We start from the raw sequence: 18,686 nt of genomic DNA, 5'->3' as shown, positions 1-18,686 counted from the left end.
AAATGTGCACACTGTTGTGTTATGCTGCTATGTTGCCCTCTATAGTGCAACAACCAGCTATCCTATCTAACTGTGCATATTCACAGTTCTGTCGCTACGGCGACTACACTGCACTTATGTACATACAAGGACGCGTTTTTGCTATTTGTTGCCCTTTTTCCTTCAGTGCAAAACTAGCTATCCTAATCTATCCGTGCATATTCACAGTTTCTGGATGTATGTACGTACACGGATGTGTTATGCTGTAATGCTGCCCCGTTTCCTTCAGTGCAGCTAGCCATCCTAATCTAACTGTGCATCTCAGTTTCTGTCTCTACACAGTTTCTGTCGCTACTACGCTGCGTTTATGTACGTACATGGATGCGCTATTCTTACGCACTTGTGTTATGCTGTCATGTTGCCCTGTATCTTTCAGTGCAACTAGCTATCCCAGTCGAACTGTGCATATTCACAGTCTCTGTCAATACGGCGACCCGCGCTGCATTATTACACATGGATGTGTTCATGCTGCGGTGTTGCCCCGTATCCTTCAGTGCCTATACTGAGCTAACTGCGTATATTAAGTTGGCGCTACAGCGACCTATGCTGTTACGTGCATGTGCTACGTTGTTATGTTGCCCCATTTCCTTCAGTGCAACTGGCTATTCTGTGCTAACTCGTATATTCACAGTTGTAGCTACGGCTACGGACTGTGTTTGTGTACTTACTGAGGTGCTATGCTATTATGGGGCTATTATCTAACTGCGTGTATTCACAGTTGTTGTCGCTACGGCCACTGGCACTGTGTTTACGTACATTCGGTTATGTGTTGATTTGCACTTCTGTACATCGGCTATAGAACATCGGCTATGTTCTACAAGGGAGTGTCAGTTTCTCCGGTCCACGGACCTGAGAGAGTTATGGGGCTCCCACATAACAATCCCCCTCAGGAGGTCCTGCTTCTACAGGCAATCGGCACGATTGGCACCCCAGCCCCAAGCTGTGGAACCTTCTTGTGTGTACGCTGCTGGGTCCATAGTTGAGCAAGACACTTTACACTAACAAGTGCTGAGAAAAGCTCTCCCAGCTCTCACCCCAGCGAAGCACTTTGGAGACCTACGCTCATTCTAAGTGAATGATGTTGCATTGTCTCGGACCTGGTGACTGCAGCGTCACTCTCCGTCCGATACCAAGCTACGTTCCGAAGTCGCTTACACCATTCAGAGCACAGATTGATCCCTGCCCGCCTTATCTGCTGAGCCGTCAGCCTCGCATGATGCCGATGCTCAGAGTGCTGTTGGCCCTGTAAGGGCTTTGCGGATGTACGTGGTTCACTAGGCAGCAGTCTGACCAGCTGTTTGTGTGCTTGGTGGATGGTACTAGGGACGTGCTGTTTTATACAGAGACTTTCTCACTGAATTCGACGCTTTTCAATGTTGGCTTATGCCTACAGGATTTAGGCATGCTGGCTGTCTTCTCAGAACACGTTCGCCAGGGTTTCAAGTTTGATGCACCGCCTATAGCGTCGTGGGTTCGGTGAGTTTTATTCTTGTACTCATGAAACTGTTACCTCCAGCTGTGCAGTAGTCTGCATTATGCAGAGTTACCATCGCTGCTAACTCTGTGTTATGACTATAATGTTACATAGCTGTTTCCAATTACGCAGTAGTTTCCAATGTACTGTTAACTCTGTGTATGGCTATAAGGTTATGCAGCTGTCACCGCTAATGCCGTCGACACTGTGTTAACTCTTGTGCTCGAGTGCTTATGGTGTTGTGCTGCCCTGTCCAGTGCAGCCTTCGCTTCATTGCATTGGATATGCAACTTTGGTAAGGTCGGAGCAGACGTTTCTTGGTCTAGTTTCGCCTATCAGTTTTGAGTGCTCCTAGCGGCGCTGCTGGCTTAGAACTGTTGTCTCTTGTGGGAGTGTAGCTGACCCCGTTCAGGGCTTATCTTCACTGCGCTCACGGCGGGATTCTATACAGTTCCCATATACGTCAGTATGACGTAATGTCGAAGTGACCGCCTTGAAAGGGAACGTCTCCGGTTACTTTCGTAACCTCGGTTCCCTGAGAGGCGGGAACGAGACATTACGTCAGCCGCCGTGCTCGCCGTTTGATCAGCTGTGCTAGCGTTCAGTCTTGATTCTGACGTTATTGTCGCGCCCATGCTATTTATACTGCCCGCGGTCCGGTCAGCATTTGCATGTTTCGCGTCAATTGGCCAGCTGTCTCCAGCTGGCGTTAGCCTATAAGATTTCAGTGGAAATGGAGAAGGAAGGAGTTCCCATATACGTCAGTATGACGTAATGTCTCGTTCCCGCCTCTCAGGGAACCGAGGTTACGAAAGTAACCGGAGACGTTTTCTACGCACATCATATACCTTTTTATACTGGTACAATGATGTCTCCATGATAGCCAAGTACACTAAACTTTGATAAAACTTTAAGTGAAACTGTTGATTGTGATGAAATTGACACCACATCAGGGTCATAATTTGTGAAAAATTTCTATATTACTTTCCATAATAAATAATACATTTATTTATGTTTATTTCTCTCTTTGTTTAGGTTTTCCTCATTTTTTATAAATAATAATTAATATTTGATAGTAACAGTAATAATATTTGTATGACATTTTTATATTTTTAGATTTAAAGTCTGGGTCTAGGACATGTGTAAAACAATTAAAATGTATATATAAAAAGGCATTTAAACTAAAAAATAAATAAAAAAATAAGCAAAAATAAATGATGATAGTAAAAAGTTAAAATTATTTAATAAAAATCCATGCAAACACACATACACCATCATCATGTACTAACCTTTCTTCTCCTCAAGTATGGATTTGGCTTTGGTGTCGGTGACGTCTTTAAAAGAGGCGAGGAAGAGGACAACATCTCCTTTCTCATTCTTGATAGGCACAATATCCAGGAGACACCAGAACACACTACCTGCAGTAGAATTGAGTGAGGCAAAATACATAAACACACACACATACACACAGTCTTAATGATGTAAGTGAAGTTTATGGGGGCATTCACACTGTAAAAACTGCTACTGCTACCTGATCTGACCCTTAAATCACCTTCAGTGGTGTAAACTATTAGTCAGTTGTAGATTTAGTCATGACAAGATGACATCAAAACACTGTTTTTACATTCATGGAGTTATTTTGAACGGGTTCATCAGTGCACATTATTCCAAAGAAAAAAATATTGTCTTCATAATCAAAATCAAAACTTGCTGAACCTCTGAAATGTCTTTTCTTTTGGTAGTAAATGTCTTACTCTGGCTATCGGATAATGTCAACCATTAACTACTTGAGCATTGTTTTAGCAAACTTGCACCTAATTCTGGTCAAGGGAATATGTCAGATTATAGAAGTAAAATAAGTTGCAATTCACAGTGACCTTAAATAGTTTTTCCGAATTGAATAAAACTAGTTAATTTAAATGTTACCACAGGAAGCACATTTTTAGCTTACTTGGCAAAACATTACTTCCAGTCTATTTAAAGAGTTAAAAACCTGAAACAAAAAAAGATCAGCACATCCAAAAAGAGCAACACCATTATGGTACCCAATTTCCATGTAGGTGTGTGTGTGAATGCTTGTTTGTCTGTCTGTATTGAGCGGTGTGGGTGTGCGGCAGGACATTTATATGTATGCTTAGTTTGTGTGTGTGTGTGTGTGTGTGTGTGTGTGTGTGTGTGTGTGTGTGTGTGTGTGTTTCTCTCTTCACCAGTAGCTGTTACTGGAAGCCTCTAGGGGAATTCCGTCTGATTGCTCACAGCTGGAGAAGTCTTTGTCAAATCTCTCATTTCCTCACGAAAAAGCCTCACCATTATGGAGAAGAAAAGGGGATGAAATAATAACGCTCTCTAGAACAAGTGCGCTGGAGATGTTCCATTCAATACAGAACAAAGGGGGAGAGGAGAATGAGCACAAGGAAAAAGGTACAGCGAGGTTAAAACCCAGCAGCAGCATTTAAAGATCTAAGACCTTAGCAAACTAAATCATATGATATGATACAGTACAATACAATATAATATATGGACAAGGAGAATAAAACATAATATAAATATATTTTTTGTATACATTTAATATTATATTTTATTATGAATTATTATATTATATTATATAAATATAATTTAAAAATATTATTATTACTATTAAAAACCCTTTGTTTTTTACACTTACAGAAATGTACCATGGTGGTGTCATGGAGCAGCAGATACTATGGTACTTTGATGTATACCATGGTACTGAATGATTACCATATTCATGAAACATGGTGTGTACAGGTACTGCTCAAAAACACAGTACCTATGTTGGTATATCGAGCGAAGGGAGAAATGCATCCATTCTACAAGCTCTAAATTTACCATTAGTGCCCCTTAAATGGAAGAATAAAGTGTGGAAGGGAGTGAGATATGCCATATTAAGAAAAATTAATCCTAGAATTTGCATTTGTAAAGTCAACAGCATTGTGTAGTAGTATATTCTTCTCAATGTCATCGTAAATTCCACAAATAAACTTGCACACCTGCTGGACTTTATTTTGTAATCCGACTTTAGAGTCTCTCTGGTGCTTTTGGCCAACCAACTCTAATAAAACCATCTGCTTCTAACAATGGCTAGAGATTTCCCTTTTTAAAGGTGTGCTGTAATACCGCCATGTGCTATTACTAGTAATGGATCAGTTTAACCATCCATGTATTATTACTGGTCTACTTTCACAGTGGAACTGCTTCTAAGTTTTACAGTTATGAAGAAATACTGCAAATATTGCTAAATCACCAACAGCTAAATGCATCATCTAACGTTTTTTTTTCTCACCAGTCTTTTTGTAGAACATTATCTCTTCCTTGAGCTCGCTCCGTTCCTCGAGCGCAGAGTCCACGTGAAGAATGATGTTCTCGTTGGTCTCCGGCCCATACAGAAACTTGCATGCGCAGCTCTGCTGCATGACCTCGGTTCGGGCAAATCCAGTGAGCTCACAGAATCCATCCGAGCAGTACACAATCGGGAAGCCTTTGGACACTTGCGCATTGGCCAGGATGAAGTTGCTGTCTGTTCCAAACACAAACATCAAGCAAAAATATTAGTCCACTAATGTTTATTGTGACCAGTTATTCATTTTTCAACTAGATGCTCCCATAAGATTTTAGTTTGATGTTTTACCAGAGGCCATGTTGGCACAAATTTCTAATTAACAGCAAGGGGACAAAACAGGTTAAAAGATGCCCTGGTATGTTCACTGAAACAGTTTTCACCTCCTGTTTCTTTCTATTTTAATTCTTGATCTCTTGAAACAGAACCTGTAAAGTCAAATTCGTTTTAAGTGGAACTTAAGTTGATGCAGCTTGGTTAAAACATCTGAGCAAAAACACCTGAATGCTTGAAATTGATTCAGATTATATACAAGTAATTTCCGTCCCCCAAAACGACCTTTGTAGAAAGTGTCCTGTCCATGATCCTTCATAAATCATTAAAATGCTGGTTCGGGCGCTCAATAAACATTTCTTATTATGATCAATATAGGAAACCATTCTGCTGCTTTTTTGTTTTTTGTTTTTTTTGTTTTGTGGAAATCATAATTTTTTTCAGGATTCTTTGATGAATATAAAGTTCAAAAGAAAAAAAATATTTGAATATTTACTGTCACTTTTGATTAATTTAATGCAACCTTGCTGAATAAGAATAGTACATTGTATTTTATATAATACTGTGCAAAAGTCTTATGCACGTTTGTATATTCACCCCCCAAAAAATGTTTTTAAGCCAGTCATTTATATCAGTCAAAAATATCAGTTTACATTTCAGTAATTTTGCCATTAATTGTAATAATCCAGTGAGATCTTTGTATGCACAAGGAGTCTGACAACAGCCGGTATGCTCCACACTGAGATCTGATCTCACCATCATCGAGTCTGTCCGTGTTTACAAGAAACTGAGACAGACTAAATCCAAAAGAACTTTGCCGCTTGAAGAAACCGACCTGCAAAGCTACAAAGCCAAACGTTTTAGGCACTAAAAGTGAGGAGGCTTTCAAAAATAATGTTATAAATAGATTTTATTTATCAATTAACTTCTATCAACTAAATAAAATCAATATTTGGTGTGACAACTCTTTGCGTTTAAAACAGCTTTTGTCCTCGGTACACTTGCACATAGTTTTTAAGGTAGCTTTGCAGATAAGTTTCTTCAAGCGTCTTGGAGACGTTGCCACAGTTCTTCTGGATTTAGTCTCAGTTTCTTGTAAACACAGACAGACTCGATGATGGTGAGATCAGATCTCTGTGTGGAGCATACCTATGGGATCAATTTCCCGTCTAAAGTATTGCAGCCACGGATCAAATAATAATAAGTGTGAATCAATAATTGAAAAAAACACATGTAAAAATATATTGCACAAACTGAAAAAAATAATGCAAAATGATCAGAATAGCAAACAACATGGTCACGGATCAAAATATAATAAGCGTGAATCAAGAAATAACAAGCATGAATAAAAACTTTAAATGCATTAAAAGTTGCCCGCGGGAGTGAAATGCCCGCGCAGCAGTCATCGGCAGACAATCTCTTCGGCACGATAAGATGACTTAAATAACCCACAGTAGGCTACCCATCCAATGTTCAGAGGTATGTTAAAGTTAAAACATGCTTAGAAACGTAGAGCGCCCATTTTCATGCCTCAAGTAGGCTACATTCTTTTCCCACTGAGGTCTTCAATGAATGCACAGGTATTGGAGGACATTCTTTTCGTACGTTTAAACAAGCAGTACGGACTTTAAGCTCAAATAGTTTATGGATTTCGTACTAGCGAAGTACTAGCAACTATCGCACATTTTTTCTATAGTATTTCAGGTAGCCAAAACAGGACAGGTCAATGTTTTTGCTTTGTATTAAAAATAGTAGAAAATTTGTTGTAGTTTTACAATGTTATTGCATTAAATGATCGTGCTTTATTAGCAGACTGAAATTGGTTATGTGATGCAAGGACGTGTTGCGCAGTGTTTGCTTTGAAATTAGCAGTTGACGGTGCATTAAAAGAGCAATGATTGTCCAGTTTATATCATTTTTATTCATGTAATTTCTAAAAAATTCGTGTTGCAAAAAAAAAATATACATATACACAAATAATTGTATCACTCTTCTGAAAAGAATTAGGCATAAGAGTGCCAATTTCGATTGTCTAACGGTCCAGTAAAACAGGTCAATATTTTTCCAGCTTTTCCAGCTGTTTATGCTTTGTTATTAATACAGGTATTTCTGTTGAGGTTTTAACAATGTTATGAAATAAATGTTCAAGTTTAATTATCATGTGTTATCTTATTTTTGAGTGAAAATTAGTCTTATTTATACATATTTGTTTAAAGTATAGGCTAAAATAACGTTATTAACCGGTATTTTATCTAATCAAACCGGTTTCGGAACGGTAATGTTTAACGAGGAACGCAAAAACGGAAACGTTAAAATATCGATTCTGCTCGGAGTGAACTGATTGATTTTTTTTTCCGTTTTTAAGCCCTGCTCAGGACATAAATAATTAAATTCATCTTTTTTTAGATACATGAGAATGTTAATGTGCACACTGGTAATTGGTGTTAAACAATATTACTTGGCTCATGATGTCAATAAGGCTGCTGTAAGTGAAACATCCTGCAGTTATGAAACGCTACAATTCTTTGCAAAAACTAAAGGCTTGTTCGACTTCATGTAGCTCTGCGCAGACCGATCGGCGGCTGACTTGAAGCAGTGCATGCTGGTTAGAAATTTTGTCCAACTTGATACAGCGCCGACGCCACGTGACTGTGACGTGTGCCATCAAAGTACCGCGAGAGCGATTCGAGAGTAGCCGGAGAACTCAGCCAGTGCAGCTTCTCCAGAGCGGCTGCATGAGGGCTGATGACGACACAGCTGTTCCACGATTGGCCGGATTCACCGCATGACAACGATCACGTGTGTTTCGTGTTTATTCGAACACCTTTAGTTCCTCTAAAGCTCACAAATCAGTTTTGTATAACATAAACACTATTTTCATGTAGTTGCGATGGTATATTGTGTCATGTTATCAAATTAAAACTGATTAAAAAACGTAGACTCCACTTCATTGATAGTAGCTTATGTTGAACTTTATTCTTGTTCAAACAGATGCTATATGAAGCAGTACATAAAGTATTGAATGAAAATGTCTCTGAAACATGACATCTGTGTATTATTTGGCAAATATTGCATTTATTTCACTTCAGCTGTGGTAAAGTATGCAAACACCACGTGAGCGGTCACTACGGGAACCAGAAAGTGTCCGACTTCACGTCTCCGTTTGCAGCTCCTCCCCGCCTGCACGCGGCTACACTCGCCGATCAGTTACATCCAGCCGCAGCCGATGTCGAACACACCTTAAGTTAAAAGCGGCCAGGTGTGTTTGATTAGGGTTGGAGGAGCTAAACTGGGCACCCAGGACCGAAAATGCCCATCCCTGTTATTGATTAAATATGAAAGTAAAACGGCCAGTAGGTGGTGGCAAGTTACTGTTTTTACGAGCGAGTTATTCGTTCAAATTTCTCGTTAAAATCGGCAATTCTTTGATGAAACACTGTAGCTTTACTGCTTGAAAGTCTTTGTAAAGTTCAATTAAACTGTCGTCTTCCCCTGTATAATTAAGCATGAGTAGCCACAAGTCGCATTGGTGTGACGTCAACTACCCTCTTCGATTGATTGGCTAGAGGAGTAGCTGTCAATCTAGAACTAGTGGACCAATGGTGACACTTAAGCCCGCCCTAATTTACATGAAACTGGAACTGCAACATTTGGGAAAGCAAGCGCAGAACATAGAAAGAAGAGCGAATAGAAGAACAGCACAAGCGTACAAAAGAGTAAAATATGAGCAGAAAATGCAAGAGAGCACAACGTACAGAGTAATAAAACCAAGGAAAACCTTCTTTTTAAGAAAGCATGACCATAAATTTAAGTTTTGTGCAAAATAACTTTTAATGCATTTAAAGTTTTTATTCATGCTTGTTATTTCTTGATTCACGCTTATTATATTTTGATCCGTGACCATGTTGTTTGCTATTCTGATCATTTTGCATTATTTTTTTCAGTTTGTGCAATATATTTTTACATGTGTTTTTCAATTTTTGATTCACGCTTATTATTTTTTGATCCGTGGCTGCAATACTTTAGGCGGGAAATTGATCCCATACATACCGGCTGTTGTCAGACTCCTTGTGCATACAAAAATCTCACTGGATTATTACAATTAATGGCAGGAATATTTGGAAATGTAATCTGATATTTCCTACTGACACACTACAGTGATCTAAATAACTGGCTTAAAACCATTTTTTTGTGTGAAAATACTAACATGCCCAAGACTATTGCAAAGTACTGTGTATAAGAAACTCACATGACCTTGCTTGCATCTTAGACAAAAAGAAAACAATGCCTTTCACATGTAGACCCGTTAAAGCTTTCTATTTCATTGCATAACCAATTTCCTGCCTGGATAATTTTTTTTTGTATTTTGACTTGTTTTATTGTTTTACCCTGTCATTGTGTCAAAACAGATTAATAGCATCCACGCATCATAAATGAATACAGCAACAATGCCTTGTAAACGTTTCTCGAAGGACAGCTCGTGAGCCTCATCTCTGAATCCCCAGACTAACGCACATGAGCATTATTAAATGCTGACATTTATGAGAAGCGTGCATGTGGCGAGACAACAGACATTTGGTGCTGAACGACTTTACTGAGAATTGTTCTGCTCACATAAGCAAAAGTAAAGTTAGGCTCTCATTTATAAGAGTGTACGTGTTGAAGGTCAGACCCAGAGAGATATGAGAAAAAAAGATGATGAGAGAGAAATAACAGGAAAAAAAAAATATTTACAGGGCAGGGAAAAGAATGATGCTGAGAGAACAGAAAGAGAGAGCAAAGAAAAAGGTGAAAGAATACTGACGGGGAGAATAAAAAAAAAAAAAAGAGTAACAATTCATAAGTGCTGGTTGGCTGACAGGCACAAGTTAGACAACAGGATTCTTTATCAATGAACAACATATCACAATAGATTATGGCAAAGATTTAATGCTTTAAAAGCATGATTTCTTGAAGGGCGTGTTATCTTTAAGGAGGACCCATTTACAAAGCCCCTTTACAAAGTCTTGATTTTGTTTTTACGTCTACTAGAATAGGTTTTCATGCTTGAATAATTAAAAAAAAAATATATATATTTGTTCACATATTTTACATTATTGCAGCACCTCTCGAGTCTGTCAGTAATGCTCTGTTTAGTTTATGTATCTATAAAGCCTCCCCAAGTGAAAAATAAATATACTACAATGTATTCGAAATACATTTATTTTTTACTACATATAAGTATACTACATATACATTTACATATTTATGAACTTAATATAAATACCCTGCAATTGTACTTTTACTATGCTAAATTGGTATACTTAAAGTCTGCTAAATTGGAACAACTAATTTTGCACTTAATGTACTTTAGTCAATCAGAAGTAGTGCTGAGGTGCAACTAAAGATATACTTATTTGATTGTGCTAAAACAAAACTATTGCAAGTATACTTTATATATCTTGCATTTATAGACTGATATTATACAGAGATCTTACTATCCTTACTAATATTGATATTAAAACACATTTAGGCTTAATGTGCACTGTGCAATAAAGAAGTACTCCAAATAAAGTTTAATTATAATATTTATATCAGTACATTTCAAGCCATATGCCAGTAAATGTGTTAATGGATTTGTAGTTCACTGTTGTATAATATAAAGGAAATGCAATTACCCTGCCTACTTGTCTATTGATGCCTTTTGTTACAGATATTTAGCCATTGTATTGAATACAATGCATTATAATGCAATGTTGTTATTTATTTTGTTCCTAAGAAATGCCTTATACAACTGTATTGGCAGAGATGTACAGAAATAGTTATTTATTTATGTGCATGTTCCTACCCACGAGAAGGAGGAGCAAAAGTGTGTGCGTTTGTGTGTGTGTGCTCAAGGACACACAAGATTGTGGTTCTACTCCTAGAACCTTAAAAGGAAATCAGTCATCTTGGTTGAGTTTACTGGAGTTTAAGGACATGAAAAGGCGGACAGCTTGCACCTGCGAGGCCTTGAGAAGGATCTTGGAAACTTTGGGAAAGTTACAACTTGGATCAATCAAGAAGATTAGAACCTGAATTCAGTGGCAAACAACAGGAGTATAAAAGACTGATGAGCTGATTGCCTCTTTGGATACTGATACGTCACTAAACCCCCGACGCCTAGAAGGACTGAGGACAAGAAGTCCAGAGTGGAGGACAAGAAACCCCAGAGCTGAAGACAAGAAACCCCAGAGCAGAGGACAAGAAACCCCAGAGCAGAGGACAAGAAGCCCAGAGCAGAGGACAAGAAGCCCAGAGCAGAGGACAAGAAGCCCAGAGCAGAGGACAAGAAGCCCAGAGCTGAGGACAAGAAACCCAGAGCTGAGGACAAGAAGACCAGAGCTGAGGACAAGAAACCCAGAGTTGAGGACAAGAAACCCCAGAGCTTAGGATAAGAAGCCCAGAGCTGAGGACAAGAAACCTAGAGCGGAGGACAAGAAGCCCAGAGCGGAGGACAAGAAACCCCAGACCTGAGGACAAGAAACCCAGAGCGGAGGACAAGAAACCCCAGAGCGGAGGACAAGAAACCCCAGAGCTGAGGACAAGAAACCCCAGAGCGGAGGACAAGAAACCCCAGAGCTTAGGACAAGAAGCCCAGAGCTGATTACACCTTTGATTCAAAGCGTGATTATAGTTTTATTTGCCTTTTTTGTAGTTTTAAACTGCCTACCGAGGCTTGATTTATAGTGTTTTTAAAGACTTTGAACAAGAACATACCACAGAGAAGTCTTCGGACCGAACTGTAAGTCATTTAAAATGCTTATAATTTAGGCCAGACTCAACTTACCTAACCTGAGAATAATAAGAAATAAGGTTAAAGGTGTTTTTTTTTTTCACTAGGGAACAGATGCTGTAAGGGCAGAATTTCCAAAGACAACCTACAGCGCAAATGTAACAATGAGCAATTTGCAAATAAAGTTAATTTGTAAAATATAAGAACTACTTCAGTAATTTATTTTTGTTGAATCCTCTGTTGACCTGTTATGATTAAATGTACAATACAATGAACTGCATTTGAGGTCTACCTGTGAGTTTTACAGGAAAGTTTTGAGTTAACCACACTCTGAATATCAATTATTGTTTCATTCAATTCAACTTTATAAACAGAAATGTTAACTGAATGAAATGTAGCAATGTAAAATGTATTAAAATAATTTCAATTCATGCGTTCCATTTAAATCCACAGCATAATGCGAGACCATCAAACCGCCAAATCATTTCATTGCGTTTTACATCAGTAGCAGGTGTGCATTACATTGAGAGCCCTATTTTAATGATCTAAGCGCATGATCTAAAGCGCACGGGGCACGTGCACTTAGGGCGTGTTCAAATCCACTTTTGCTAGTTTAACGACGGAAAAAATGGTCTAAAAGGGTTGTCCCAATTATCTAAATGAGTAATGGGTGTGTTTTGGGCATAACGTGCAATAAACCAATCAGAGTCTCCCATTCCCTTTAAAAGCCAGTTGCGCTCGCACAAATATTTTAATATTTGGCATGTTTGTGTGCTGCTGCGCATCCCTATTTGTGTAATAAGCAGAGTGTACATGCGCTGTGCACCCGCCTATAGGTGCATGTTACTAATGCGCTCTTTAAATAACACTGACTTTAGACCAGGTTTTTGTTGGTCAATGGCGCAGTCTATTTCAGTTGCCTCAAAATAGAAATGCACCAACAATGCGCCTGAACACACCTTGTTTTCAGACTAGCACGGCCATGGGCGAACAGATGGGCACAAATACATTTGCTATTTAAACAACGTGGCGCAGGACATGAAAATGATAACTGCGTCGGGCTGAAACTAGCAAAAAACACTTGCGTCGCACCTGGTGCTGCATTGCGCCGGGTGTATGATAGGGCCCTGAGAGTTGAAGTGTGCTGAGACAATCAGCAGAGAAATGTCACGGATAGTTTTATTCCATCCGCACACACTGAAACTCAAGCAGTTCTGCACGTTCACATTCTTCCACCGACGAACGGAACTGTCTGTGTTTTAGTGCGTGCACAAGAATAAAACGTATGTTGTCCTGGCTTATGCAATTGCTTCCTGCAGCGTTAATGACAGATCATGTCAGAAAAAAGGGAAGCAAAACATTCTGCAGATGATAGGCTATTGAATGTTGTGTCTGCTGGCTTTATTTCTTCAACAGCTTCAAGTTTAATGCACTTTCGTGTTATATACAGGCCGTTTTGCGTTTATTTTCACACCCAGTTTACTGCACCTATATTGAGACTTTTCTCTGCAATTTGCAGTCTTTAAATACTTATAATTTGTGCTGTCATTGATGGAAAAATCTGTTTGCTTATAGTAATACTTGTAACACTAAAGGAAGAACTCAAAGTAACTCCAGTTTGTTATCAGTATAATATTTACAGTATGTTCAATACTGTTCAATGCAATTGTAATGTCACCGAAATACATTTGAAGTTTGAGTGAATTCTGCATTTCAAAACCTAAATACAAGAGTAGATACTTAAAGTGTACTTAAGTATACTTGGAATAGTTCCTCTTTAGCACAAACAAGTATATTTAATACAACTTTAATTGAACTTCGGCACTGCTTTTGGACAACTAAAATGCATTTAGTACAATTTATAGCGTGCCACAAATACATTTAGTTATACTGAAGTACATACGAATAAATTGTGCTTAAGTGTACAATTATTTCACAAGGGTATCCTTCCGAAAAACCTAATGTGCTCTGATTGGTTGGCTGGACCAGACTGTTGTGATTGGTCAACTCCTTCAGAGTTTCAACACTACTAAAGTAACTCAATCAGGCCTCGTCCTTTTCTGCATATGCCCTGGGTGGGAATTTTTTAAATGAGGAATATTGTGACATGTGACTAATCCCTTTGGAGTTGACTTTATGCTTTGTAACTTGGCAGACCTTTTTCATGGGCAAACAGCAACACACTAACGAAAAATAGCATAATAGGTCCTCATTAAAAATGCATGTAACAATAGCAAAGACATACAAACTCTCTGGTATAAAACACAACCAATCATTTAAATCCATTGGATATAACTCTCTAAACAGCATCCCAGAGATTTCCCCTCTACGATTACATTTATTTTCATCTCATTCATGTCAAGTCAAATCATCTTCATTTATATAGCGCTTTTAACAATATGAATTGTTTCAAAGCAGCTTTACAGTGATAGTAGGAAATTACAGTAACAGAGATTGTTTTGGCTTTACAGCAGCTCTAGAATAAAGTTATTGTCCAGCTAAAGTTAGTTTTGATTGATTGATTCACTTCTGTTGCGAAGATCATTAGTTATTAACTTAGGGGCCGCTAACGCGACACCATTCTAACAGAAAACACACAGTGCTCCGGCCGCCCATCCACACAAAACAGTGCCTGGTGGCTCGAGAACGCACTCCCGGAAATAGGTTCCAAGGTGCAAACGATTATCAATTATCTCTGCGCAAATCTACGCAACCTCTGCGCAAACACTGACGTCGCGCACATGCGCATCACGTGTTCAGTCCATAGGTATGCGCGTTTTAATATATATGTGCGCAGGCGTGTAGTTCTTCTTTACAAATCAACCCTCAACAAACTACTTGTCTGGCCTTAAAAATTTATAATACATAATTATTTAGCGCGTCCATGATTCAAACAGTCTACTTTTTCTATTGCAGATTTCAGAGAGAAAATATTTACATACTGTACATTATTATATCTAAATTATTTATTTTTTATATTCTAAATTAGTAGTAGTCCATCTGTATAATATTGTTTAATTGATTATCGGCCATTTAGCATAAAAATAGCATTGTAAAATTTTATTTAAAATTTTTATTTTATTCAAACAACGTTTATTTTTTTTTTTTTGCTTGTTTACACCCAACTGATGTGGCATAGATTAAGCACTATGACAGAATTAATAGAACAAAAACATACAAAAATAGGGATTGAAAATGGTAGTAGTTATGGATTTTTTCAATGACTGACATTGATGCATGCTAAAGTGGGCCTACTAGCCATTCCAGTTCCACATTTACAGACAGCACATCCCAGAAGAGAAATCTCTCTATCTTACTGTCCATCTACTCACTCCCAGGTCATAACCTCTGGGCCAGCGGAACGAAAACAGCCGGAAAAGACCCACTTGTTCAATCCAAGTTGTAGCAGAGTGTTTGTGTGAGTGTATCTAAGCATATTCATGTTTTATATAAATATATGCGCACAATGTATATGTTTGTTGTGCAATATGTGTCCTTCTCCTATCCTCACATACACGTTTTCATGTATGCAGTCACAGACAATGTGCACAAGCAAAAAAAAAAAATTATACTCTCTCACTTCCATACCAGACCTCATGTGGTTTACTCTGTCAGTTTATGTTTAATTGGACAGATTGAATCCAGGCTGTAAAAACAGGGTGTGTGTATCTGTGTGTTTATGCGAAAAACTGCATTTCAACTCTGAAAAACATGCGGAAAAATGGAGGGGAAAAAGGTGGTGAGGCAGGAGAGAGAGGGGGGAATGTCCATATTTCTCATCTGCCCCAGATTGCTGTATAAAATACACACAAACACACACACACGCACACACACGCACACGCACACACACACACACACACACACACACACACACACACACACACACACACACACTTCCTCCCTCTGTCCCCATCTTGCGAGCCTATGTCCCAAACAGGAACACCTGAGAGCTATTTAAAGAGGCAGTATGATTAGTGAAGGGAAGGATGGAGAGAACCGGTTGAGAAAGAGAGAAATGTTTGGGAGAGGGAATAGCAGAACAGATGTTGGAACCTTCTATTGCAATGCAGTCTTACATTTTAAGCAGAATACAGCCAGATTACACTGTATGAAATACTGTATCAGACAATGCAATGTTCTAAACTTGACGTGGGCACAATCTTAGCTGCACCTTTTTACATCTGAATCAATCAAAAACATCTTTAACATCAAAAGTTAAAGTTGTAATTTAAAGTTGCCATTACATTAAAGTTGTCATTACAAAAATAATGACAGAAAGGGACAGTTAACCTCAAAAAAGAAATATCCAACATCATTTACTCACCCTCATGTTGTTCCAAATGACTTTCTCTTTCAGAACGCAAAGACACTTTGAGGAGGATTTCAGTGGTTTTTGTCATTACAATGAAAGTCAGTAGGGTCCAAAACATTAAACCCCACTGACTTTTATGAGCTTCTGTTTATGTTTGCTGATCAATGTTTATATGTGAATAAAAGCCTAAATTCAATCTGTTTATCATATAAAGCGATCGAATTTCTTCAGAAAATTTGGACTAAACCGCTCAATTCATATGGATTAGTTTTATGATCTATTTATGAACTTTTTGATGCATCAAAGTGTCAGTTGTGTAGCTGTCTATGGAGGGACAGAAAGCTCTCAGATTTCATCAAAAAGATCTTCATTTGTGTTCCGAAGATGAAAGAAAGTCTTACTGGTTTGGAATGACATGAGGTGAGTAATTAATGACAAAATTTTAATTTTAGTGTGAACTATCCCTTTAACAATGTTTATGCAAATTTTTTTTTAAATCAAATTGCTTACAAATGGTTCTCTTAATGGCTTCTACACAAACTTAAAAAAGGCTAAATATTACCATTTTTTCCAAGGTAATAACCGGACGTTTCCCACTGAATGAAATGTGATAACTTCTAAACATTTCATTGCATTACACATACTGCTCCACATATCTCTTGTAAAAAACAACAATAACAGTGTATACAGTATAGTGCACAGTATACACCAAGCCATTAAGTATTCAGACGCTGAGCTGTAGAAGGCTTATGATTAAGTATGTTTTTGGCATGGCCCTGATTTGGCAGGCTTGAGATCTTGACTATCTTCTTGTTCTGAATCCTATTTCCTTGAAAAAGTCCAATGTATAATGTATCTTGTATAATTTCTTACACTGACATCTGAAAACAGGTTTGAGCACAGAGAGAGGAAAAACATATTTGACTTCTCCTTTATTGACAATTAAGTGTGTTTTTATGTATAACTGCCTCACGAATCTCAGTAAAAACAACCACTTTAAATACTCAAGGCTGAGCTCTACTGGCATGATAAGAGCTGACAAGAAACTGAACACACTAATTTAAAACCATCTGTACATGGTGATAAAATCGTTTCAGAAATAAACGAAGCAGCAATTGCACTTCTGTAGGAAGAGTTTCAAATCGCTACATCGCATCTAATAGGTTCAATTGTTTATTTGGCTAATCTGTTGTGCTTACATAATCTTTTGTCACAGTCTCAGCAGGGTCCTTCAAATTAAGTTTCAATTCATGCTTCGAAAAAAAAGTATTGTTAGAATGTTAATAAGACAAAGGAAGATAGCAAGGTCTGAAAGTCTAGACTGGCACGATTCCGGAATTCCATTCTCAGAGACTGTGAGTGAGTTCCATCTGTATTCTGGTCTGACACGTGTGAATAACCCTGCTGAAACTGCATCCTCATGGTGTCCTGCATGTTTCCATCCAATAATGTTGTCATATAACACAAAGGTAAGAGACCATACTCCATGTTCTCTCTCTTTGTTTCCCTGCATTCTTTCTTTTGCTCTGCCATTTATGTTTTCCCTCTTATGGTTCCAGTCCCTGTCTCTCTTCCCTAATGGTGACTGATGAGTTCAGTTTCAGCTCTGTGTGAAGTTTGGGGAACAACAGAAGAACAGCACAGCACACTGACATCTCTATCCCAAGTTCAAACAACATGCTCGCATTGTTCTCCCAGTCTAGAGCTGCATTTTCACCATCTTTCAAACCTACAGATCTGTTCCCAACTGGAAGAGATGCAGCAGACATGCCAATTTCCTCATTTTGTGTCTGATACGTGTTGAGTTCACTGGCAGTGTGATTATGCATTACATGCAAGAGTGAACCGCCTGAAATTTCTCCATTACCTGACTTGGGTGTCTAACCCTCCGCATTGTGATTTTACCAACAGAAGCATCTACTTGAAGTGTTCTTTTAAAAGGACAAAATTACTCTAAATTACTCTTTCCTTGGGTAACACACAATTGCAAACGCACGCAAACTGGTACACACACAGACTGCTTTACTGTAATTACCCACCATATGCTGTCATGACAGGTACCTGCGTGAAAAGAGTATTTTGAAGTCTTTCGTCTTGATGGAATATTAACGCATAGCAGCAAGCACACACATCATGATGCTGCAGAGGGGAGTAATAGCTTACATAGTTTCTCTTGACAACAACAAGTCAGCATGCTTTCTAATATAACTCAGATGTTGCACAAAATTATGAGGTAAAGGCTGTAATTAGTGGAGCTTGCTAAGGAAAGCATCACTTTTGCTATTTCTCAAAATGTGTCATTTTTCAAAGTCCTGAACCCAATTTTTAAAGGGACAGTTCACAAAAAAAAAAAAAAAAAAAACTTGTTGTTCAAGCCTGACTTTTGGTTATACTTTATCTTAAAGTCCCCCTGTGGTGAAAAGCACGCTTTTAATGTTGTTTATATAAGTCAAAGCCTCTACTAATTTCAATTGAG

The 18,686-nt window shown here is 38.3% G+C and overlaps 2 protein-coding genes across 4 annotated transcripts in view; one reads left to right on the top strand and one right to left on the bottom strand.

Moving 5' to 3' along the window:
• Nucleotides 1–18,686, top strand: part of satb1a (SATB homeobox 1a) — a 237,216-nt gene that overhangs the window by 194,442 nt on the left and 24,088 nt on the right. The window lies entirely within an intron of this gene.
• Nucleotides 1–18,686, bottom strand: part of kcnh8 (potassium voltage-gated channel, subfamily H (eag-related), member 8) — a 74,517-nt gene that overhangs the window by 46,764 nt on the left and 9,067 nt on the right. For all 3 annotated transcript variants that reach the window (XM_079878491.1, XM_079878492.1, XM_079878490.1), the window contains 2 exons: nucleotides 4,818–5,051; nucleotides 2,803–2,931 (listed from right to left, as the gene is read on the bottom strand). In XM_079878491.1, coding sequence (XP_079734617.1) covers nucleotides 2,803–2,931; nucleotides 4,818–4,947 — 259 coding nt within the window. In that variant the 5' untranslated portion in view covers nucleotides 4,948–5,051. The remainder of the gene's footprint in view (nucleotides 1–2,802; nucleotides 2,932–4,817; nucleotides 5,052–18,686) is intronic.

Source organism: Squalius cephalus (genome assembly GCF_949319135.1).
Source record: "Squalius cephalus genome assembly, chromosome: 8".
Lineage (NCBI taxonomy): Eukaryota > Metazoa > Chordata > Actinopteri > Cypriniformes > Leuciscidae > Squalius > Squalius cephalus.
This window is presented reverse-complemented; position numbering and strand designations above follow the sequence as displayed.